Source organism: Glycine soja, chromosome 8 (assembly GCF_004193775.1).
Source record: "Glycine soja cultivar W05 chromosome 8, ASM419377v2, whole genome shotgun sequence".
In the NCBI taxonomy this organism is placed as follows: domain Eukaryota; kingdom Viridiplantae; phylum Streptophyta; class Magnoliopsida; order Fabales; family Fabaceae; genus Glycine; species Glycine soja.
In genome coordinates this window covers 18,250,528-18,274,914 of record NC_041009.1, presented here as the reverse complement: position 1 = coordinate 18,274,914, position 24,387 = coordinate 18,250,528, and the positions used below count along the sequence as shown (strand labels likewise).

The 24,387-nt window shown below is 33.8% G+C and overlaps 4 protein-coding genes across 5 annotated transcripts; all 4 read right to left on the bottom strand.

Annotated features, from left to right (window-relative positions):
- Nucleotides 1-1,470: 1,470 nt before the first annotated feature.
- On the bottom strand, nucleotides 1,471-2,241 carry LOC114420874. 2 transcript variants are annotated; one of them, XM_028386590.1, is made up of 2 exons: nucleotides 1,988-2,241; nucleotides 1,471-1,900 (listed from the first exon to the last, which is right to left on the bottom strand). In XM_028386590.1, the coding sequence occupies exons 1-2, from the start codon at nucleotides 2,206-2,208 to the stop codon at nucleotides 1,711-1,713; spliced, it is 411 nt and encodes a 136-aa protein (XP_028242391.1). In that variant the 5' UTR covers nucleotides 2,209-2,241; the 3' UTR covers nucleotides 1,471-1,710. The 2 variants fall into 2 exon arrangements, with proteins under 2 accessions (XP_028242391.1, XP_028242392.1); XM_028386591.1 differs by having other exon boundaries at nucleotides 1,471-1,894.
- Nucleotides 2,242-4,021: 1,780 nt separating this feature from the next.
- On the bottom strand, nucleotides 4,022-10,466 carry LOC114422540 (uncharacterized membrane protein At1g16860-like). The gene is made up of 5 exons (XM_028388940.1): nucleotides 10,109-10,466; nucleotides 8,652-9,578; nucleotides 8,233-8,388; nucleotides 4,691-4,902; nucleotides 4,022-4,582 (listed from the first exon to the last, which is right to left on the bottom strand). The coding sequence occupies exons 2-5, from the start codon at nucleotides 9,525-9,527 to the stop codon at nucleotides 4,390-4,392; spliced, it is 1,437 nt and encodes a 478-aa protein (XP_028244741.1). The 5' UTR covers nucleotides 9,528-9,578; nucleotides 10,109-10,466; the 3' UTR covers nucleotides 4,022-4,389.
- A 4,337-nt stretch (nucleotides 10,467-14,803) lies between these two features.
- On the bottom strand, nucleotides 14,804-15,702 carry LOC114422538 (ylmG homolog protein 1-1, chloroplastic-like). Its single transcript, XM_028388939.1, has one exon. It carries the CDS (start codon nucleotides 15,557-15,559, stop codon nucleotides 14,945-14,947), a length of 615 nt encoding a protein of 204 aa, XP_028244740.1. The 5' UTR covers nucleotides 15,560-15,702; the 3' UTR covers nucleotides 14,804-14,944.
- Nucleotides 15,703-16,702: 1,000 nt separating this feature from the next.
- On the bottom strand, nucleotides 16,703-22,684 carry LOC114422537 (ubiquitin receptor RAD23b-like). Its single transcript, XM_028388938.1, has 12 exons — nucleotides 22,414-22,684; nucleotides 21,555-21,716; nucleotides 21,019-21,057; nucleotides 20,860-20,933; nucleotides 20,740-20,784; nucleotides 20,023-20,200; nucleotides 19,809-19,919; nucleotides 19,639-19,701; nucleotides 17,742-17,789; nucleotides 17,557-17,666; nucleotides 17,198-17,276; nucleotides 16,703-17,108 (listed from the first exon to the last, which is right to left on the bottom strand). The coding sequence occupies exons 1-12, from the start codon at nucleotides 22,477-22,479 to the stop codon at nucleotides 16,992-16,994; spliced, it is 1,092 nt and encodes a 363-aa protein (XP_028244739.1). The 5' UTR covers nucleotides 22,480-22,684; the 3' UTR covers nucleotides 16,703-16,991.
- Between the last annotated feature and the right edge of the window lie 1,703 nt (nucleotides 22,685-24,387).

Here is a 24,387-nt window from a genome sequence, read left to right as displayed (position 1 = left end):
TGAAATTGATATTTTTTTCATGTACTTGATTGAAAAAAATGAATGTTATATAATAATCTCAAAATGACCTATATTTGAGGTATGAAAAACTTAATTAAACCAAAAAGAAATTATAAAATGTCATATCAAAATAGATTAGATTCAACAATCAAATAGCTAAAAAAACTCTTATTTACTTTATACTCAAAATTTAAATTTAAATTCTACATTTCATCAAGTAAATTTGAGTCAGTACAATAATAACTCTCATGGGTAGGGGTGTTCATGGGCATGGATCACTTGCGAATTTGAATTAACCCAAACCGATCTAAACAACTTAGGTTTGATTATTTATGTATTTAGGTCAACATCGAACCCAACCAATCAAAACCGTTCAAATGCAGGTTGGGTTACAGGTTTAGATTTATAGATCCGATTAAAATCAAATCGAACCAGTCAAAACTAATAAATTTTTTTAGAATTGTTTGGTTTGTCTTTAAATACTACAAATAGTGGAACTCAGAGTATTGAAAATACAAGTGTTGAAACTATTAGTGCTGAAACTTCACAAGGTATTACTCTCAACTACATTGTTATTTGTTTCACCTTCTTTTCATATTTATAATATTAATGAATCCTATTTTATTCATTTGTTTTAGTAAACGTGGTTGCAACAAAACTTATTGTAAAAAATTAATTTGTAAAAAATAATCGTAATTCAGACTATTATAGTAAATTTTATTGAAAAATATTTTTATTTTAATTTGTATTAGTCTATTTTAGAACATTTGATAATATTACATGAATCAATTTTACTACTTTCAGATCTTTGTTAATATTGTACATTTAGATAAATTATGATATAAAATAACAATTTAAAAAAAATTAAATTTAAATAGGTTACCCATTAACCTGAAGCAAACCAAATATTAATAAATAGATTGAGTCATATTTAAAAAAAAAAAAATTGTAAAAACCAAACCAAACCGATTAAATTGGTTAGATTAAATTTTGAATTTGACTAAAATTGACTTACAAAACACCGCTACTAATGGATTGGCCAAAAGACCTAGCTTCAATGCAAGCTTTTGAAATGAGACCAAAACCTAATGAAGGCATTGTCGATATCAACTTTTTGCGAGTTAAGTTCATATTGGAACATGATGAGACCAGACTACAATGACCTATGTTTAATTCATCAATTAGATTTCTTTTTGGTAGTACTATTCAATTGCTCCACCCAATATGACGGTTTATAGAATTTTTTTTACTTTCAATTCTAAAATGTAGTATCTTATTTATGTATTGCATAATTATTGCGACCGATAGATGTAGAGTCACAATAAAACAGAGCAAGTACGCACCCCCACCCGAATGACCGACTAACCATAATAATTTCAGAGCAATAAAACAGAGCAAGCTTAAAAACTAGTATTTTCGAAATTTTATCATCAAACAGTGTTTTTGTCCTTTCCTTTTTCTTAAAAAGAATTTCAGAACGAGGAATTTATTACCGGAAAAAGAACTATCTATAGCTTTCCATGCCATATCAGCTGCACACAAACAAACGCTGCGCGCTTCTTCATTTATTTACTTACAATCACAGCATTAAGCAAAAGACTCGTTACTATTTATTAGCAGCAAAAGAAAACAAATAAGAAATGAAATGAAGAACTTTAAATTTGTGTCGTGTGAGGGTGGGTTGGTTAAAGATGAGAAGAGAATAATCACTCAGAGCTCGTTTTGATGTTGTGTTTCCCTATTCTCATCAGACTCAGAGAAGGTCCTCACGGTTTCCGCTGCTGATTTTGCTGCATCCTCCAACGTAGCTTTGCTATTTCCTAGGCTTTTCGCAAAAGCTTCTCTAACCTTTTCCCCAGCTCCATTCTCTTTGACTTGCCCTTCCTCCTCTCTTCTAAAACTTTTTCAAGCTAAATAATTAATTGATTCATAACATGTGATTAGTGTTTAGTAAATAGTATATTGATATGAGGAAGAAATAACTTACTCTATATTTGGAGGAAAGAAACGGGCATATGTGTGAGTGACAAGGTTCTTAAGCATGTCAAGACCAATACTTGAAGGAAAAAGTGCCCGATAGGCAGAGTAAGCGCTACTCAGTCTCTTCCACTCCCACAAACAGGGTTTCTTCTTCTCTTGATCATCACCATTACTAAGACTAAGACACAAGAACACCAACACCAATACACTCTTCCACATATCAATCATTCATGAAACTTGAGTTGAGGACGTGCCTTGCCTCCTTTTACTCTCTAATGTATCAGTATGTATAGTACACGTCACAGGACAAGCTACCACTGCTCAACACGTGCCTCTTCTCTGTCTTCTATACACTACACGTTTCACTTACCCCATTTCCCCCTTCTAATTTAGACTATATTCATTCTAATCTCTTGTCTTTTAATATGTTTAATTTTATCCTTTATATTTTTTTTAAGTGGATTAAAACTATCATTCTAAAAGTCGTATTCGATTTTAGAAAATAACTTTGAATATTTTTTTTACTTGATTTGAGAGATATGAAACTTTTTTTTTATTGAATTCCATCATAAAAAGAGAATTCAATAAAAAAAAATTTTAAAAATCACTACTGGATTTATTAGTTTTTAGTTGTTCATAAGATTCAATTTCAAGCAATTTTATCTTGTTTATGCCTTTTTTTTCAGTTCAAACTTAGTTGGGTCATGCAAATAAATCAAATGAAACAGTTTTTACCTTTTAAATTAGAAAAAAAAATAGTTGAAAATCATTTCTCAAAATTTAAAATGATTATTATTTTAAAATAATTTTTAGATTAAATTAAACTTTTTAAAAATAAAAAACTAAAATATGAAAAAAACATAAAGAACTAAAATTATATTTTAGTATTATTCATTCAAATAGAATTGCTTATTTACCCAATTCGGCTACACCTTTCTATTCATTTAATTTATATGTATATATTTTATATTTATTTCTGACCTTGAATCTATTCAATTCTTAACTATATTTTTATTTTAAACGATACTGTTAACTACCGCAAATTTCCTTAAATGCATATATGATATTGACATTTTTTGTTTTATATATAGCAACACATGATTTTATAAAAAATTATTTTCATGATTAAATAAAATAATATTAAATTTATGATTTAATTGTACATTTTATCACTCAATCATCTTATTTTTACAAATTTTATCTTTTAAGTTTTTTTCTTGAATTTTATCACTTAATTTTTTAATTTTCCCACATCTTACCATCTAAGTTTATTTTTCTTTTCAAATTTTATCACCTAAATTTTTAATTTTTATGCATTTTACATTATGTTAGTAACAAAACGACGCGACTCTCTAAAAAAAGTTGTAATTTTTAGGTGACACATTAGTATTTTTAAATGTACAAAAATACAAAATTTTGACAGTAAAACTCATCAAATAATAAAAATTAGACGATAAAATGTACAATTAAGCAAAAATTTATATTGTTATTAAAAGAGTCTAACTTGATTGAGTAAATTATTATAAATTCTCTAGTGTCTCTTAAATTTTTACATAGTAAAATATGATTAAAAAATGAATCAGTGATAATTTAATAATTTAAATAATACAAATTATGTAAGACAGACGAATATAATTTTTTATATAATAAATAAAGGAAAAGAATGTCAAAATTAAATACAAATTTCTAAAAATGTGACAGGCTAAATATGTAATGAAAATTATCAATACCGTGCGATTGTGCGAAAGATATAACCCATAAGTACAATATACTACTTAAGTATTTTTTGCTGATACGTTCATTTGAAAGAAACGATAAAATTGAGAGATAAGAAACTCCTTCAGTTTTAACATTTACCTTTGAATGGAGAATAATGAAAGAAAAATGTAATATAGAACTCCACCCTCAGTCAAGTCAAGTTTCACCAATAGGCAAGTATATAGCATGATAGGAAAGGGATTGGTTCATATGATGCCAGCAAATAAAGCCGTTTGGTTATTGGTTATATTCAATCTTTTTTCAGTAGTTCAGCACCGCCTAATTGACAAATCGTGTATGATAGATTCCCTTGACAGATTCAAACAACAAAAGTCCTTCTGAATACACAACTTCTCACTATATGAAACCACGTCCAATAAAAAGTATAAAATCCTCAGGAAAAATAAACGAATAAGAATTTCCATTAGCTATACAACAAACTAGGAGTTGAGTGTGGGGGAAAAAAAGAAATCACCATATCAATGGCAGAATCATCACACTTACCAACAACACGTATATGCTTACAAAATACAAACAACAACCACCACCACCACCATCATTTTGGATATGCGAAGACATATCTTTTTAAAGAAGAATACCTAAGAGGTTACCAGAGAGGATATGACTACACTGGAACAACATCAAGGATGACTACACTGGAATGACGTCAATCTTTGACGTATCTTCACATCTCAAAACAATACCCTCAAGGCTAGCAGGGAATATACATTTGGCCCATTGGCATCCGGTAGTCAAAGGCTCAGGTGGAGGGACAATCATAAGCACATTGTCATTTCTTTGAACAACTCCCATTACACTAACTGTGCTACCTTCTTTGATGTACCTGCAAAAAGATCAATGACAGTTTGATAAGAACATCCTCCCCATCATAAGTTATCTTAACTTTATTTTCTAGAAGCATTTTTGCAGTCAACAAGATAAAGTACTTTACCCTTCTTTTAATTGCATTATACGGTCATCGCTAGAAAGTTTTCTCTCGCCCAACCATCGAAGAAACTCAGGGGACATGTCTTTATTGGCTGGATTAACATCAATAACAATGGAATCATCAACATAAGGAGTCACCCTTGCACCATAGCCTGTTTTAACCAATGCTCTCAATCCAGATTGGAAATCAGATATGTAGAAGTCCACCACATGTCTCTGCATTGAATAAAATGCAAGGTAAATAAATATAAAAACTTAAAGTTTCGGATGTTATCCTGCAAAATCCAAAATACATGAGTGGCATCCTGATACAGTCTAGCCACACTAAGGAATAGAGAGCACAAATGGGGTTGCAAGGATCAAAACATTTATAGAACATACTTTGAAACATTTTAGTTTATGAAAAATAAATCAGTTTAATGTTTGGTCCTCTCAATATTATAATTAGTATTTGGCCCCCAATGTGAACTTCTTGTTCACCCAACATATGAAACAGTTCAAATGAGATGATAGCTAGAAGCTTAAATTGACTAGATTAGAATCCAATGCATATAGGCACAAACACACAATACTAGTATCACACCAACATGAAGATATACCTGTCAAGAGTAATAGAATATTCTTAGTGGTCAAAGTGCATAAATGCCATCAACTAAAGCCCACACCACCAAATTCCTCGATCAACAGCACATTTAGTGTTTGAAGGGAACAAATGAAAAACTTGTTTTTTCTGTCACTTACAATAGCTGTCAAGTGTCAAAGGATCAACCAGCCAAGGATGGCTCTAAAGGTAAAACCGTAAAATTGATCACCTCAAGGCTTAAAGCTTGTCTAGTGGAAAAAGGGTACACCCAAATCTTTGGCTTAGCTGCTTAGGCTATGGGGATATTTTCTTTCTAATGGCAGAAAAGACATTTGTTTGGCAGTTTGGCTCTTTTTCCTAATGGCTGCTACTCACCCCAAACCACTTTATCAATAGAACAACAAGAATATCCTGGGAGATCTAAAAAACAAGGTTTACATCGAGCAATCATTAGGGTTTGCTGCTGAAGGGGATCAGCTTACCCTATCATCTTCACAAGTCTTTCTATGACCTTAAATAATCTTTTTGGGGTTGGTTTGGTTGATTCAGTGTTGTAATTCAACAATTAGGTATACCTCAGATCAAACTTCACTACTATGTATTCTTTGCCATAAGACCCAAGGTTGTATTTGTTTGATTCTTTATGTAGAAGACATTATCACTACTGATAGTGATCACCGCGGCATACTTCAAGAAAAACACCATCTATCATCACTTTCTGGAGGGGGAAAAAAACCTTGAAAAACTTTGATACTTTATGGGAATTGATGTGGTTCAATCCAAGGATGATATAGTCCTTTCACAAAGTATGTTACTGAAATTCATGAGGGAATAGGATTTTTGGATGCCAAGCCCATTGACACTGCTACGGATCCAAGCGTCAAACTTCCATTGGATCATGGGAATCCACTATTAGAACTAGGAAGATAATATTGTGAACTAGCTATTCCAAAAGCTACATTTGTTAGATGAAGACAAATGAATGGTTTTATATTACATCTACTACACACCTGCTCAAGCAAGAACTCTTTGGGCTTCAAGCTTGGATAATTGACAGGCCCACCCACCTTGTACTAAAATTTATTTTTTTATTAAAAGAATGGAGGTGAGAGGGATCGAACTCTAAACTATTTGATTATAGAAGCTTTGATACCAAGACATGAACCAATTATACCAAAAGCTTAAGTTGGTAAGTGAAAGCATTACTCTATGATTGATTTCATATTACATCTCAATCTCTAATAGTAGCAAATACCAAAAAATAAAATGGTCGAGAAGTGTGGGAAACACGCCTTAATTCCAGCCTTGAGGGGTGTATTTATTCTTACATTGCCTAGAGATATGGCTTGAATAAAGCATATAAATCTTGGGTAATTCTCACATTACAAGCCAATTTTGTGGGGCTGTATTAGGTTCTGAGCCCAAACTCTAAGATGTTTTCTAGATCCATTATTGGTCATCTGCATTGCCACGCTCCAAGCCTGATAGAGGACTATCCAAAGAGGAAGAGTTTGGCTTGGGTGGGCTAACATGGATGAACCAATCACTTGAGCAAGGAGGAAGAGATTTCAAGAAGAGGTTGTCAAGAGATTAAATCCTCTCGTGGAGGGAAGAGAAGAATTATATTTTTGGGCCTATTTTTGGACTTGTAATGGGCTGCTACCTTTTTTATTTATTGTTATTTATGTCTTTTAATTATTAGATTAGTTATTGGGCTTGGGCCTAGTTTAGGATTATTAGTAGGAGTTATAAATAGACTCCTAAACACTTCTTGGCAGTTTTTATGACATTTTCATAGTAGACATGGTTAAGAGAGTGCTTCTCTTGGTTGATTCTTGTGTGAAACCTTATGTTCTTATCAAAGAATTCTATTCTTTGTGATGAATCATCCTCCACTTATGGATCTCCCAAGATTGTGGCTGTTCTTACCATCTCTTTCTCTAATTCCGCTTTTTCCCTTTTATTTTCCGAAAAGAGTCTCAATTAGGTTCCCAGTATGTTGATGCTAAAAATTGAATCCACAAATCAGGGTTCCATCAAAGCCCATAGCCTTGGGCATGAGAAGGTGTGTTAGAAAGACAACTCAATTGCAGTCACCACTAGCCCACCTTAGTTGCAACCTCTTTGGGTTGCCTTAATTGCAGGTCTTGAAGGGGTATGATTTGTCTCACATTGCCTAGAGATAGAGCTTTAATAGTTTTTATAAAGCTTGGACAGTTCTCGCCTTACAACCAGTTTAGAGGGACTGAGTTATGCCCTAGCCCAAATACTAAGTACAACTACTTCATGGTTACCCATACAAACATCCCTTTTGTAGGGAAGGTAGGTTAGTCAACTCTTGTATTCTGCATGTGAAAGTCATTAAGATGTTGTGATTTGTATTCTAAAGTATGTTAAAGGAGCTCCTAAATAAGGCTTATGTATGACAATAATGGATGAGCATAGATAATAAGATATTCATAAATGGCAATCAGGCATGCTCTCCTACTTACAAACAATCCTTTTTTGGGGAATTGTGTACTCATTAGGGGTAATATGATAGCCAGGAATAATAAGGAACAAAAAGAGGTCACAAGATCAAGCGCAAAAGCAGACTGCCAAGTCATGGCTTCATCTACTTGCTAGCTCATTTGAATGAAACAACTTTTGGGAGAACTTCAATTTAGGAAGGTTTTGCGAAATGCAAATGTGTGTAACAATTAAGCTGTTTTTCGTATCACCTTCCAATCTAATTTTAGTGATTGAGCTAAACTCTCACTACATCAAGGAAAAGATTTTATTAAGTAAATGCCTCTTTTTTGTTTCTCTCTCAACAGTTCATTTAAGCAAAGCATATTCTATTAGAAAACACACTATCTAAATCACCTCCATGGCAAATGCATATCAAGAAATCCTGAATATTTGATCAAATTTGAAAATTTGGCAATCGGATAAGAAAAGACTGAACAGATTAATGCAATTACCTCAGCTGCTCTAAGTCCCCATGTAAAACGGCGATGTTTTGGGTTTGCTGCTTTTGAATCCCATCCTCGATATTCATACAAGCTTGTGGATGTATATACACATCTAGGAACTTTCTGAAAGGAGGACTCTAGTGGAACATTACCGCAGGTAACCACCTTAAAAAGGTAGAATAAATTATTGGTCTATTTCCTTCATTTAGGAAAATATAACAACATAGACAAGAGACATGAGCCAACCATTCAATTCACTGATCTACTGCATAAAAAGCAATATCCTCCAAGCAATGGATGGATGAAAAAATGAATGATCAAAGCATGGATGGTTAGGTGTGCACGTGTGTGTTTGCAGTACTGTGCTTTTCCCATGGTTATTTGCTTAATTGTATTATACATGTGTGTGTCAGTATTAAGTTACATACCCCAGAAACCTTCACAAATTGTCCATTCTTGGCAGTTCTAAGCTCTGCATCTGGATAACGGGAAATGAAACCAACAATGGCTTTCCTTCCAAAACAACTATTCCAAGTGAATAATGCAGCAACCGCACCAAAAAGAATTACAACAACAATGAGGAGAATGGCATTGCGGACAGCTCCAAGAATAAAACCGCCAGCAATGAATCCCATTACAAAAATCAGAATCACAGACCACAATATTGGCTTCGGGAAGTTCCTCCTGAAGGAATATTCATCATCAAGGCTAAGAGTGGTAACAGCAGGATTGTGGGCTACAAAGGAACTATGTGATTTCATTGATCCTGTAGAATCTAATTGACCAGACACTTTCCTTGGAGCTCCAGATGAATTTAATGGGCCAGATGTAATAAGACCAGTCGTAGGAAGAACTGGAGGAATTGGACCAGAGTTTTGGCGTGTAACTCCACCAGATTGAGGGCCAGATGACTTCTTGACTGGTTCCCCATGCTTATTCAATGGACCAGAGTTGGTCTTTTTCATTGAGGCTGAAGCAGACATGCCTCCAGTAGATACATTACCAGATGTGATATAAGCAGAACGAGCTGCAGCATTTTGCATGATAGGTCCAGAGTGTGAAGCAGCACCTGCAAATGATCCTGTCCTTGAAGGAGCATTACTTATGGGACCGGATTTTCTAGATTTAGAGCCATCCATTGGGATATCAAACATTTTGCCTAATTCTCCCGACCTCTTGATGTCACCACCAGTATAGGGCATGGCAACTGAGCTCATTGTGGGAGTCTTTTCTTTTGGCTGTTCAGGCCGGCCTGATACATACAGGCCATTGCTGAGCTGATGAGATGGGAATCTTGAACCCATCAGACTTTTTCAAAGCAGCACCAGTTTGTTGAAGTGGTACTCAAAGTAATACTGCAAAACAGTAAAACCGAAATTCAATTGAAATAGAATTTTAGGCAAAATTCAATACTCTAATGGATAGATATCCATATTCATCTAGAAAGAAAGCACCATGAAGTAAAGTCATATTTTTCCTTAGCTGATAATTGAGAATAATCATACTCAGTTTGAGAAACCAGACTGAAACTTCAAATAAAGGCAACAGAAAATGAAATGCATTCGGCCAAAAGAACCATGGAGAAAGAGTATTGTCGAATACAAAGAGACACGACTGATAGAATTGAGCATGTGAGTGAAGAGTGGGTGGGTGCATCTGGTTCCTCTTAACGGAATAAAACTAGTGTGTATGAGTTGAGTGTGTTTGGTGAAAAAGGGGTGAGTGGATCTAGAGGAAAGAGGAATAGGGGAGTGATGGATCTCCCTGAAAATGCAAACAAACAACATGTTGGGAGATCAAGCAATGTGATGAGAATCAGATATTAATTCAGAAGCTCAAGCTGAGAGGTAAGTAATGGGAGGGAGAAGATCCGTAGAAAATGCACCTGGAGACTCAAGATTGAAGAGAATCAAAGAGAGTGGTGATGACGCTGAGTCTGAGATCCCATCTTCATAGCATACCAGTATCCATCTCTCTCTCTCTCTCTCTCTCTCTCTCTCTCTCTCTCGCACCTAAGCAAAGCAAGGCAAGTAACCACTCACTAACACTAACTATTATTAAAATTAAAAGTTAAAACTCTCTCTCCTCAACTCAACAACTGGTAGGTTGTCTCGTCCCCCAAAAGCCACCAAACCAAGCAACGTATAATTTATTTGCCAAATATCATATCATTATTAACATACCTACTCTACTCTCTCATCTTCTTTTCTTTTTTTGTCATTCAAATCCTTTCATACATTAATACATTACAAACTACTCAATACTTCTCTTACTTTATCAAAATTAATTTCTCCAAAACTATTTTGTTTTGATTAAACTTATAAACTACTCAATTTGTAAAATAATAAATAGTTAAGAAGGATAGAGACAAATAAATTCCATCCTCTCCATCTCGTCTAAAAGAAAAAGGTACCTTTAAATGGGGAAATTGAAGAGTCTGTGCTAATTGTTAACCCCAAAAACAACTATTAGCGTCTTTGGCGCCTCGAAATCGTTTATTTATTACTCTGGTTTCTTTGTCTTATACACGATGTAAAACGTGTGTACCAAATTAAGAAAAGAAATTCGAGAATTTTACTTTCATAGGGGGAGGGAAGCTTTAAGCTATAAAGGTTATCTGGCATAAACAATTCAATTTGAAAGTAATTTTGATTAAAAATAATCTATTGCAGGATTTTGTTTCATCGTCAACTTTTTACCGTGAAGCATATGTTGTTTTGAGGATAACTTCCTAACGGTTTAACAAGACAATAAATTTTGATTAAAAATATACTTAAACTTAAATCATAATTTAGATAGAAATTGTACATTTAAATCATAGTAATATATTGAGAGGCTGAGAATGATAAATTTTCCCTCCTTTTCTATTGTACAACATGCAAATAAAATATTATATACGGTGAGGCACATAAATGTTTATATATTTTACCACATGCAAGAATGTATTTTTTTGCTTAAACCATAAGAAAACCGCTTTCCACTAACCAACACACATATATGCATACATAATTTATTTAGTGTATGTTTGAATCAACGTTCGATAAAGTTAATTTTAAAATGAAATAGTTTATGTCCAAATATTTTTATTCTGAAAGTTAAGTGAAAAAACTACTTGCAGTAAAAAAAAAGTGAAAAAATAATTAAATCAATTCTTCAATATTTACTTAAAATTATATTAGTTGTTATTTTAACTCAATTTTTAAATTATTCAACATATATCCAATTCCAAACACACACTTTAACATCTTAAATCTTAAATTTCAATTTTTGGCTGTACAGAAAGTTTAATTTCACTAGCTTAGCTATTTTCTTTCCTTCTCTCTATTGATGAAAAGTGTAGCTATTTTCCAATTGATGAACATTTGCTGTACTTCGAATATAGTGAGAAGGGAATAAGTTCTGATCGGATAAATTAAATAAACCAATTTAATATTATTTCCACTTGTTCGTTGTAAGCAAGTATATATGAACTGTATGCCAATATTACATGCGCGCAAATGGTCAACATTATTGCCTACTTGGGTTAACACAAGGTCACTATCAGTTCCAGGATCAAATTTCGAAGGCACTATTATCTTGACCCTTCCCCCCTTTACATTTCTTCTAATAATGTGATTTTGGAGCTTACTTAATAATAATCATCTTGCGTTGGAAAGTGATAGATATTTCGAATCCAATTGAGCTCTAGTGGTTTGCTGAAATTGTCGGCATTAGATGTAGGAGAAGGCCTACAAACATGTTTGCGTTTCTCCAAAGACATTAGTTAGTTCTTTGATTCTCAAGACATAACATTTCTGTTTGTTGTTGTTAACTGTCGGAGCAAATTCTTTTAGGTGTTTAAATTAAAAATTAAATTTACGTGCAAGTTGTCACTAAAAATTGAGTAATTGAGTTTCATTTCCATATAATATTACAATATTACCCGATCGTTAAGCAAAATGGAGAAATATTAACTAATTAAAAAATGAAGTATTTCAGGCACTGTGCTTCCATGATTTTTTAGGCTAAAAAATGGTTTCTTGTGAATTCTTCTGCATTGGAACATAATGACATGACAAAATGAATTCTTTCATTGTTAAAAATAATTTCTTATATAAAAAACTCTCATATTTGAATTTTTTACGATTTATTGCATTGGAATAAAATTGTATATGAGTTTCTTTTGAATGACACAACACCGCGAAAATCACAAAAAGTGATGCAAAGACCAAAAAAATGATTAAGTAACTTATATGAGTTTCTTGCATTGGAAATGCTCTATGTAGAAAGGTGTTTTTCAAATAAAAAGGAAGATGTTATTTCACATTCATTAAACCGGCGATACTACCCAAAAAGAAAATAAGACAAATAAAAAAGAACACAAAATACTTAGTTAAAAAATGTCATAAGAACATAAGAAAAATACTGCGGATATTATAATCTTCAGCGAATAAGGGGTAATGCCCAAAAAAATAAAAAATAAAAAATGAATGTACTAGCAGAAAATGAGAAAACAGGGTGATATTTATTTAAAAAAAAAATACCTTCCCCTCTCCTCAAATATGCCTACAAGTATGAAATACATTTAAATCCGGTTTCCTGTAACTGATTTTTTTTCTTTCAATTTTGTAATATCTGACAATGATCCTCGACATAACTTACAGTTAGTTTTAAGTATTTTCTATCAATTTTGCGAGTTATAAGATGAAATAAAAAAAAATTAGACAAAAATTGAAAGCCAGTAATAAAATGTTTAAAACTTCATTCTATCCTCTTAAATACCAAAATCAATAATAAGATGTTAAAAACTAGTAATAGATGGCAATGAAAATTGTTATAAAAGGGGGGGGGGGGGGGGGGGGGGGGGGATATCATATGAAGAACACATTCATCAATAGTGTTAAAAAACATTCATTATTAGAAAGACATAATGCAACTGATATCTCTTAGAAATGCACAGTGACGATAAGAGAAAAGAGGGCAGAATCACACCCAAAATGTGACAAGAAAATCAATAAAAGCTCTAGTTAAAAGAGGAAACTCAATGGAGGATAACTCAATGATTACAAATTGATGAAAAGCATTAAAAACTTCAATTGAAAAGTATTAGAATGATTTTGCTGGTGTTAAAAATACCAGCATGTAGAAAAGCATATAAAACATAATATAATAAGATTGTTAAGAAGTGTCAAACACATGAATCCACAATACTGATGTTAACAAGAAACAATATTCAAGGTGCCTTTATATTAGAAGGAAACCCACGAAAGACATAACTATGCACTGAACATTTAATAAAGATTTTGAAATCTTGTTGGCTTGTCGATTGTCAGCTGTCACATGTAATTTCAAAGTCATCAAAGTTCGATTCAAAGGCAGAGTTACATCTAAATGGCCCCTATAAAGAATTAATTGGCTTTTGACATAACACAACACAAGGACCTCATTTGATGTATATAACAAATCTTACCTAATGAGAAAAGACTTCAGTGACTTCAGTTGTTGTCACTATTGTATCATCTAATTACGAATATATAACCAAATTATAGGGGAAAAAAAGCATCATAAATATCAAAACTTAAAAATTTTAAGTGTCTTAACTCCATTAGGTAAAACGGCCACAAATTAAACCTTTTATAAAAAATACTATCTGAAAAGGGAGTAAGGCACCTTATATATTTGATATACACAGAGAAAGGTGTAAGGTTTTCACATTCACAATCCTAATAACAATGAACACGAAGAAAAATTTCTTTTCCAGTAATATAAAGTTACCAATATAAGCAAAAGTGCTATAATGAAGTGAAGAAAGAGATGAAGTTACTAAAAACTTGAAGAGAAGCACAATACACCAGGTGGGGAGAAGAGAAACTTTAGCAAGAATTAAAATATACACAATACATACAGAACAAGATGTGTCATACATCATAAAATAACACATTTAGTGTGTTTTTTGCATCTGTGTTAGAAATAGAAATGCACATATCTTCTTCCTAATGTCCAACAAAACAGCAAAAGACACAGAAGTTACTCTCTGTAACTTGTTCTGGATCCAAACACATGTTAATAACTCTAAACATTAAATTTGACCAATCCAAATATTGCATTTGAAATTCTGGTAAAATAGATTAGTTGTAATGGCTAAAGACAGTTTTAGGGGGGTGTATTGGATTAGGATTTTAGAAGACTTTTTTCTTTATAAAAAAGTCTTGAGGTATTCAATCAAGACTTTTAAATGGCTTAAATAAGTCTTGTGGTACTCAAATTAGGATTTTTTAAGGAGAGCAACGAAATGGTATTCAATTAAGATTTTTTGAAAGACAAAAATGTTGTAGAAGCGATTAGCAAAACCAGGTGATTGCCTCATTGCATTTGCAGACCAAAGAAATTATGAGTAAATGAGAAAAAAGAAAAAGATTTGAGAGGTGATTATATATATTTTTCTTTTGTCCACAAATAAAGTTATTGATAGACAAGTTAGACTGAACTGAACAATCAATCGTGAATGGTGATACATGAAGCATATATGGTTAGTTGTTAGTTAGAAAGTGTTATCAGATTAGTTGTGCTGTGCAAAATTAAGAGAAGGAAGAAATGGGGATGGGATAATGAAATATTGGTATTGGTGCAAGCAAGGTAACATGAAAATGATATGAATAAAGATAAAAAGTACTAAGTTGGTATAAGCCAAAAGAGTGAAATCGAAAATGAAAAGCGAGAAGAGAAGCTAAAAGAGATGAATTCACATAGCAGTCTGAAGAATAGAGCCAAGAGTGCCCAAGACGGCGAAGGCGAGAAGAGGGCTGACGTCGAGGGTGTCAAAAACAGGGGGGATGATGTTGCGGAAGAGGTTGAGATAAGGATCGCAGAGGTCTCGGATGGCGGAGAGAGGCTGGCGTTCCCAGGGGATGTTGGGGAACCAACTCAGCAAAACCCTAACCATCAAAACCCCGCTGTATATGTCAAGCCACTTCCCAAGCCCCGCCGCCACAACCGTCAGCGGCGTGTTTAGGGCCCCACTCGCACTCGGACGGTCCCGTAGAGATGCCAAGAACAAAGCACCCATCGTGGACACGCTGTTGCTGCTGCTGTTGATGTTGATGTTCAACACTGGAAAGGCCGCCTTCTTCATCAGCAACACGGCGAGTCCCATCAGCGTCGTCACCGTGCGAGTGCTCCCCCGCAGAATGTCGCCGTCGCTCTCCATCTTGCATTTCAGCCTCAGCGAAGTTGGCCTCTGTGCTGAAGGGAGAGCTAGGGATTTGGTAAAGGCGAGAGGTTTGAAGCTCAAGGAAGTTGGGTTAACAAAGGGAAGCGCGGAAATGGAGCTCTGACCCGCTAACAACGCCATCGTCATCTCAATCAAACAACAAGAGGCTAGGGATTTGGCCAAGGCGGAGACAGACCCAAATGTTTATCCTCCTCCTCAATACACCCTTCTTTTTATATCTACATTAATTTATTATTTCCAAAACTCACCTTCAATATGCTCCCTCTGCTCCGCCACATTCACCACTCTCAAATCTTAATTTCTATACTTTTTTTTTTTTAATCAATCAATGCCTATAATTATTTTTCAATTCAAATTAATATATTTGCATAACATGATAGTTTATTATTTAAGGATCTGCCTCCTCTATCATCTAGAATGAGAAGGTGTATTTTAAATAATTAAACATGCTTATAATTGTTTATTAGAAAATCAACCATTGTGATAAAATTAAATACAAAATATAATAAAATTTAAAACAAACTACAATATCAAGAATTGATTTTTTAATTAATTATTATTATTTTGAGAAAAAATGGTTATTAAAAGAGTTAGCAATAACTGAATTACACCCCTCAGTCATCTCTAATGTTTGAAAGTATTGTTACAAATATCTTCAAAAATATTTTATTCATGATGAAAAATAAAATAATTCTAAAAAAATTCATTCAATAAATTAAAAAAATAGATGAATCGAGTGAACTAAAAAAAGTTTCAACAGCAAGTAAAAATAGTCCAATGATTTTCAAATCAACCGCTTTAAATCAATCTATAAATTGAACAAATTATTCATTGATAAAACAAAAAACTGTAAAGAAAAATTAAAAAAATGACTTATTTTAAAAAACTAAGATAGACATAATATTTTCAGATAAATAAAATATTATCACACTAAATCTGTATTAATCCATCACTTCATTTCTTTAATTTAAAAAATTAATGAAAGAACATTTATCACGAATAAAAAAAATCCATCTGTTTTTCCTTCTAAAATTTAACTTCTACAAACTTCATAATTGCAACAAATGTTAGATTGATGCATACCCTTACCTTTTTATTGTCTGTTAATCCCGAGAATAGACAATTGCAATACCTATCCATCGTTAATTTACAAAATATTTTTAACCTAACAGATTGTTACTTCTACGTTACTGTCGTGAAAATGGAAGCGTCGAAGTGGAACGTGCATATTGAACGCCGCAATAACACACTCTTTAGATGACACAAGGCTAAATCCAAACTCTACTCCATATATTATCCAACAAGTCACATTAAAGTTTAAAAAAATTAAGGAAAAAAGGGCCAAACAAAACTATGAATCAATGGAAGTAATGTAAGTTAGAGACTCTTTTTTTGGCACATAAAAATGAAAAAGAACTAAAGCCGCAGCAGCAGAGTTACCCCCCAATGGCATCTGCAAGCAAATAAGGGGGAGGAGTGGATCTATAACTTAGAGAGAGAGAGCTCCTAACTCCAAGCTTCGCCAGGAAATCAGTAGTTATTTCCTTCCGAGAGTCATTTAATCCTCAAAGTCTCCAGCATTCTCCAATAAATAGTTGGCTGCCAATTGCTCATCACGGTCACATGCCAAAAATGCCTCTATCACCGAGGCTCTATCAAATCCCATAGCCTCGAGCTACGAATAATAAGTAAAAATCAATCAGCAGAAATGAAAATGAAAATGGCAACGGCACGTATATTAGACGACAATAAGGAGTGAAATACCCTTCCAATTGCCTCCTGCTCCGCTGGAGTCACATTGATGGCATGGGGCATGTCTTGCTCGGGCTGCTCAAATATATCTCTGACAGAAAAAAGAGGGATACGTTTCTACTTCAAATTTTCGTGAATATAAAATATCAAATGATGCAAGTAAACTTCTAATTCAAAATTACATAATATTATAAGAATAGCATATCGAGCTAACAAGTAGAAACGTTCCTTTCATACTGCATACATGGGGAAAAAGTGACAACCAACAATTGATACAGTATATGAAGAAAGATAATGGATCCATTAAGTAATGGTTATGAAATGTAAAACGGATAACTAGATATACTATATATGGCAAGCAATAAACTCACCCTTCAGAACCGTCAACAGGTTCATTTATCAACTGCAGAAACTCCCCATGATGCTCTTGAATCAGTCTTAAAAGACCAGGATTCTGCTTACCAAGTTCCTGAAGCACAGGCTGCAAGGGAAAGTAAAAATCATTAGACATCAAGAAATGACCAAAAGTCAGGAAGGTAATGGAGAAAATGAATACCTGTAGAATTTGTGGATTGGATTGCACCATTGAACGCAATGCTTGAAACTGGAAATGCAGACAGAGAAATGGTCACTTAAAAACTATAAAAGCAAAGATTTAAGCTAGATACAACAACAATAACAAGAAGCCTTATCCCAATAGGTGGGGTTGGCTACATGTAAAGGCTTGAAACCAGAGTAGTCACTAGCACAGTGTGTTGCAGGCTGATCCTACTCCAGGTGAAGCCATCATGGCGCAAATTCAAGTCGCAGCCATCATGGCACGACTCACACCCTTCGCAGCCGCTCCTAGTGTGATGGGCCAGAAAACATTTTTACCCCCTTATTAGTATCGTTTTATGCTTTTTAATGGGAGTAAACTTGGAAAATCCTATCCCTTTATATTCTGAACCTCTATCTTCTTCGATGCCCCAGCCTTAGCTTAGCTTCCACACTTCTCATGGCACTCTGTTTTGAGCTCCCATCGCTGTTGCAGCTCCAATCAGCACTGCCTACCGCAGCCCAGTACTGACAGAGATCTTTTCTGGCCAAACTCCGACATCCACAACCTGGTCCGCGATTTTCCAGCAGCGACCCATCTTTTTCCTGGTGAGTTTTCCAGCCAATCTCCAGCGTTTATGAAGACCCATCTTTTTCTTCTCTGTTCCTTTTCAGATTCAGGGTTTAAAATAGCAGGATGAACGCTATCTATTGTAGCATTTTTGGGGGCGGCCGCTCTGCCCTGCTATTCACTATTGACTACTATGCATTAAACTAGAAAGAATAACAAATGATTTTCCGTTTATTGACTAGGCACAGCGGTCAATTAAAAAGTATTTGAAATCACAGTGCATTAACTGACAAGAGCATGCTTCACAAACTAATCTTCACTCATGGAACTTCTATAAGATAAAAGGATTTGAAGGAAGCTTCAGAATCACAAGTCTTCCTTTTAAGCAGAGTAACAAAGTACATGAAATTTCAGTTCAGCAAGACCCCCCCCCCCCCCCCTTGTACAGGCTTGGAGGAGAAAATTAGATACCATCCATACCAATGATACAATGTCACATAGTTTAGGTATCTTGGATCTATAATACAAAGAAAAGGTGAAACAAAGGGAGACGTAAATCAAAAGATCCATTCTGGGTGGATGAGCACTTCAGGGTTTATGTTTGATACACTATCATAATATTAATGGTGTTTTATAATGGCATTGAATATGAGGTGATAATGGGCCAAGAATATCATGAATGCTGTCAGGACTCAGGATGAGAACTTTACATTGAATGAGTGGTGTGGTCACACAAGAAAATAATATATTAGCAATGATTGTATTAGGGAACTAACCCCTGTTGAGGAATAGATAGTAGATTCGTGCCTAAGATGGTTTGGGCATGTGAGAAAAGAAAGCCTCACTTAAAAGAGTATATCAAATAGAGGATATCACTATAATTAAAAATGGAAGATGCAAAATGGCCTCTCTTAAGGATTGGTTTTTGACAAATACAATGATGTTATGGATTTATGTAGCCGATCCTACATAGTGGAAAAAGAGATTTTGGTTGCTCTACAAGACAAAGGGTTGAAGTAATATGAAATACATAACTTTAAATTATTGATTGTTTTTTCAATGCTCCTTCCTTCTGTAGTCCTTTCCTAACATATTATTGAACAGAAATAAGGTAACATTCAAATTCACGTTTCACACTCATTTAACATTTTAAACTAAAAGGACCTAGCTATTTCAAAATTTGTTAAAATTATAGGGACGTGTAGAGTAAAAAAACTTCGTACCCCATTGCCCAGAGGCTCTTCGCTATGCGAAGGTATGGGGGAGAGACGTGTAGAGTAATTTAACCAAAATCTCTTACAACTTGGATACTGAAGAATAACAATTGATGGAGCAGCAAACTCACCTGGGGGTTATTTCTAAGGAAGTCTAGCGATCCAAGTCCAGCACCAGTGCTAGAAATCGTCTCCTGGGAGAGAGTTTCAGCTTGAAGTAAAGCACAGAAAGTAACATAAAAGGATGCAAATAGCAAGATGGAATTACTTTTGATTATCCATTCAGTATCATGAGTTTTACCTGTGGAAACATATTTAAGGGAGATGAATTAGGTCCTACAGGAACTGCTCCAGAAGAAATCCCAGCTGTTTGAGGAACTGGCACAGCAACTTCTGCTGCTTCAGGGATTCCCTGCCAAAAGCAAAAAAGCACAAAAAAATGACAAATTGTTAAATCAAAACATGTACAACAGAAAATTTTAAGCAGTCAAAAAATACAAGCAGTTAAGACGTACAGAATACAAGTAATCTATAGCACGCTCTGGGTTATTATAAGCTGCTCGAAGAGCACGACTAACTGTGTCTCTGTCCCAATTGCCACCACCCATGTCCATAATTTGTTGAATAGTCTGCTCAAGATTACTACCAGCAACTAAATTCGAAGCAGCCAGACCATAGGTATCTGCAGACACACTGCAAAAATGTATAGCCAATTTTAGAAAGCTTGATTAAAGGAAAGGAGACAATGTCAATGACAAACAACTCAACCCAACCATGTTTACGAGGAAAAAGAATGACGGCATGATGATTATGTTAAGCAGCCACAAAAAAACTATATGGCATAATAACTACGATCAGCAAATATCAAATTTTATTTAAATGACTAGTGTAATAACCAATGTAGCCTCAAAGAGCATTCAGTAAAAATATTTGATTTAAAACCACACTGCTTCTAGTATTAAAATGTCAACATCATAATAATTAATTTGGTTAAAAGAATTATGAGTATCTCAAAACTCATGAGTTAAAGAAAAGCCATAATGGAAAAGATTAAATTTAAATTACAACAAACACATTTTTCTCTTGATTGTAGCACTAAAGATCCAAATGATAATTCACCATTTCATGCTCAGTAACTATTTTATGGGAGTACATTGTAGCATCCTGAATAAAAACTTCAGTAGAATTTATTAACTGTATCTTTAAGAGAAATGTAGAGACAAAAACCATACTTTGTAGTTGGGGCATCTGTGCTAGATGTACTGTTGTTTGCAGCTCTGCAAAACCAGATAAGATAATTAAGGAAAAAACCCGGCTGATATAGAAATCAACCTCAAAAAAGATAAACTCACTGAGTTTGCACTGGAGGATCAGAAGGAGGGGTGGAATTTGACGTTGATACAGTCGTAGGAGGATTACTGGCAGGCTGACACACACATTCACAATAGCTAATATGGATAAAGAAACTGGAAAAGAAAGAAATCTTCCAAAAATGAGCAAGCAATATATACCTGAACAGATGAAGCTGCAGCAGAACCTGATGTTTTACTCTGTAAATAGAGAAGTAAAAAGGAAGATTATGGTTAAAGAAGTTGAACAGTGTCTCTTACAAGTTACAATACAAACAAAAAGAAAATACTGAAAGAAAAATGTCTTAATTGAGTTTATCTAATCAAAACAGGATAGCAGATATTATATGACAAGATCTAATGCATCTCATAATGTCAAGATAAAATATCAGGGGAGAGAATCCAAGCAAAAGATTCTTATCATTTTGATTTGTTAAATGATAGAGAGCACAGCAATAAATACAAATAAAAATTCACTATCAACAAGTAAAGCACTACATCTGGTTTCCATTTTAAATCAAAAAACTGAAAGCACTGATTGGCTTACGATTGTGGATTCAAGGCCTTTAGATTGAAAGATACGACCATGTATAATCACTGATACAGGATAAAAATATGAGAGCTCAAATGACAGTCAGTATGAAGGTGACTTGCCTAAGCAATTGTTTGACAAAGTATTCTTGAAGAAAGAAATATACCTTACTAAGCATAACAACAAGAAAGCCATCTTCAGAGACTTTATTCTCTACTAATGTAGTTTCATCTTTCAAAACCTTGCCATTGTGAATCAACAATTGCTGTCCACATGGGTAATTATCTTTTCCTTGTACATCTTCAATATTCTTCTTGACAGCCATAACCTGATGGGACAAAAAAGCAGAAAACTTCAGCTAATTAAACAACAAATTGACAATTTCAGCTGATAAACAATAGATTTCAAAAAATAGCACTTCAAAATTATCCGAATACCACATAAAGCCTGGTGACAGATTCCTCCCACTCTAACTATGAATTCACATTAAAGTAAAATAGGCAACATGAAATCGGGATTATGTTCAGTGTAAACGTGCAATGCATATACAAGGGAGCAAAATACCTAAAACTTAGTCAGTACAGTACCAACAATGTTCAATAAAAAACAAAAACAGCATCAGCATCTGAGGACTGAGTATCACGCCCGGAACACTACAAAATCCGTGTAGTAATAATAATAATAATAATAATAATAAAGTAATACTGGCATCCACGAAATACTAAATGAATTTATAAAATGTTGGTGGGAAATAAAATCAAAATGAACGTATGCGATACAAATTCAAACAAAATCAATGGCGATGAGTTTCAATAATAACAATTGCAAGAATGATACGAAAAACAATGGAGAAAAAATTGGCTTCCATAAATTGAAAATAAAATATATCAACGAACAAACGAACAGATATTTGAGCAGGTGAATATGAAAGGAGGAAAAAAAACTAAAAACTGAGAAAGCAACGAGTGATAGCGAAAAGGGAAAAGAGAGACAGAGCTCGCTGAATTGCGAAGGAGATTACTGACAGTATCGGAGGGTTGAACCCTGATTTCGAAATGGCTCCCTTTCAAAGTCTTCACTGTTAGCTTCATGCCGCCGAATTATCGGAATGACGCCGGAAACGGCAGCGATCTGATGAAAGAACGGTAGTAGAGAACGAAACCCTAGGGCTAGAGAGAGAAACAACTTAGTCTGTTGCCGTTGCAGAGGATGAACACGTCAACCACACATGTATTATGTATATTGCTCTTTTTCTATTCTCTTTGTTTTTTCTTTCTCCCTAAATTAACTCTCACTAAACAGTGTTTGTTTAAACTAAATATTATATATATATATATATATATAACAGCTTGCCTTTTTTTAGAAAAAACAATTTAAACAAATACATTAAAAAATTAAAAATAACCTATTTTAAAAAAAAGCTTAAACAAATTATACCAATATTATTATACTTATTTTACCTCTTTCTAAAACAATTTCTTATGTCTAATCATAATTATTCATGTATTAACCATGATTAGTGTAAATATTAATCTCATTTTATACTCGTGTTTTTTTATTTTATTTATATTTATGAGCTAATTCTGTCAGTGTTTGATTTGAAACAAATTATAAATGTATATCAATAATGTTTAGGTAAAGATTTTGGAGAGAAAATTGTGTAATAAGGCTTTCTTTCCCCTCCAAAACTTCCAAGTTGAAAAAAGGGACAAGTTTAAAATAAAGTTTATTTTCAGGATAAACTACCGGGACAACAAGAGGATCTTCCTCAAAGAGAAAAAATGGATTCGTTGATGAAAAGTTTGTTTAAAACCAAGTTTGAGGTTGGTGATTGCTTGAAGGCAATGTGTTTTATTAATAAAAATATTCTTAAGGAATTATGGATGTTAAGGAAGGATGTTGTAATGGTGAAATTGTTAGGGAAAACATTCAGTTTTTGTGTGATGCAAGATAGACTTTAGGCAGTTTGGAAAACAATAAAAGGATTAAAGTGGTTGATGCGGGACATGGTTTTGTATATGGTCAAGTTTGTTCTAGTTCAAAATTGATAAAGCGTCATTCTTAGGCACGGGTGATATTTTACCACTACACCTTGTGATTTGGCCTTGGGTTCCAAACTTTGTTTCTTTGAAAGTCAAAATCAATAGTACCTTATTCGTATATAGTTTGCAAAGTTGGATATGGAATATTTACGACGAGAGTGTTTTCTTGGTGTTTGTCAACGTAGTGGCAAGGCCTGTGAATGTGAAGGTTGACATTAGGACAATTGATGCCTTTTATTGAAAGTTTGTTTTTTATTATGTCAAAATTGATTTGAACCAGCCAATAGTTGGGAGGATTTGGTTTTGGAATCATTAGTTTAAAGTTGAATACAAAGGCCTCCATTTTTGGTGTAAACATTGTGGATTGTATGGTCATACAGTTGGATCATGCTCGAGGTTACAAATAGATATCATAGGGAGACGATTACCCATTATGCAGACGAAGACAACTTAGGTCAAGCCCGTAAGGACGCTTTTTCATGCAAACCCTCATGTGAGTGGTGTTAATAATGAAATTTGTGGTGTTAAATGAAGGAAAGATCTATAGTGATTGGAATACTATTATAAAAAAAAAAAGTGGATCAATAAAGTATGTCAAAGTTAACGTGAACAATGATGGTGGTAAAAATAAAATGAAACTATCTAAAAAATAATTATAATTTATTAAATGATATTGAGATTGGATTAAATTATGTAACCCTCTTTGAGAATAATTGTAATAAAGGAACAACTATACTATTTATAGGAGTAAGTTAAGGGAGAAAAAGACAAAAAGATTACATAATGATTTAAAATTGACAACATTTAACATGGACCACAAAGGTAAGTGATCTACGGTGGAACACAACTTTTAACCATTAGATTAATCTCACCCTCACATCCTTAGAGTGCACCTTCCATTTCATATATTTTTCTTCTTTATAAGATCCGAGGTATTTCTTGTCGTCCTTTGTCGCT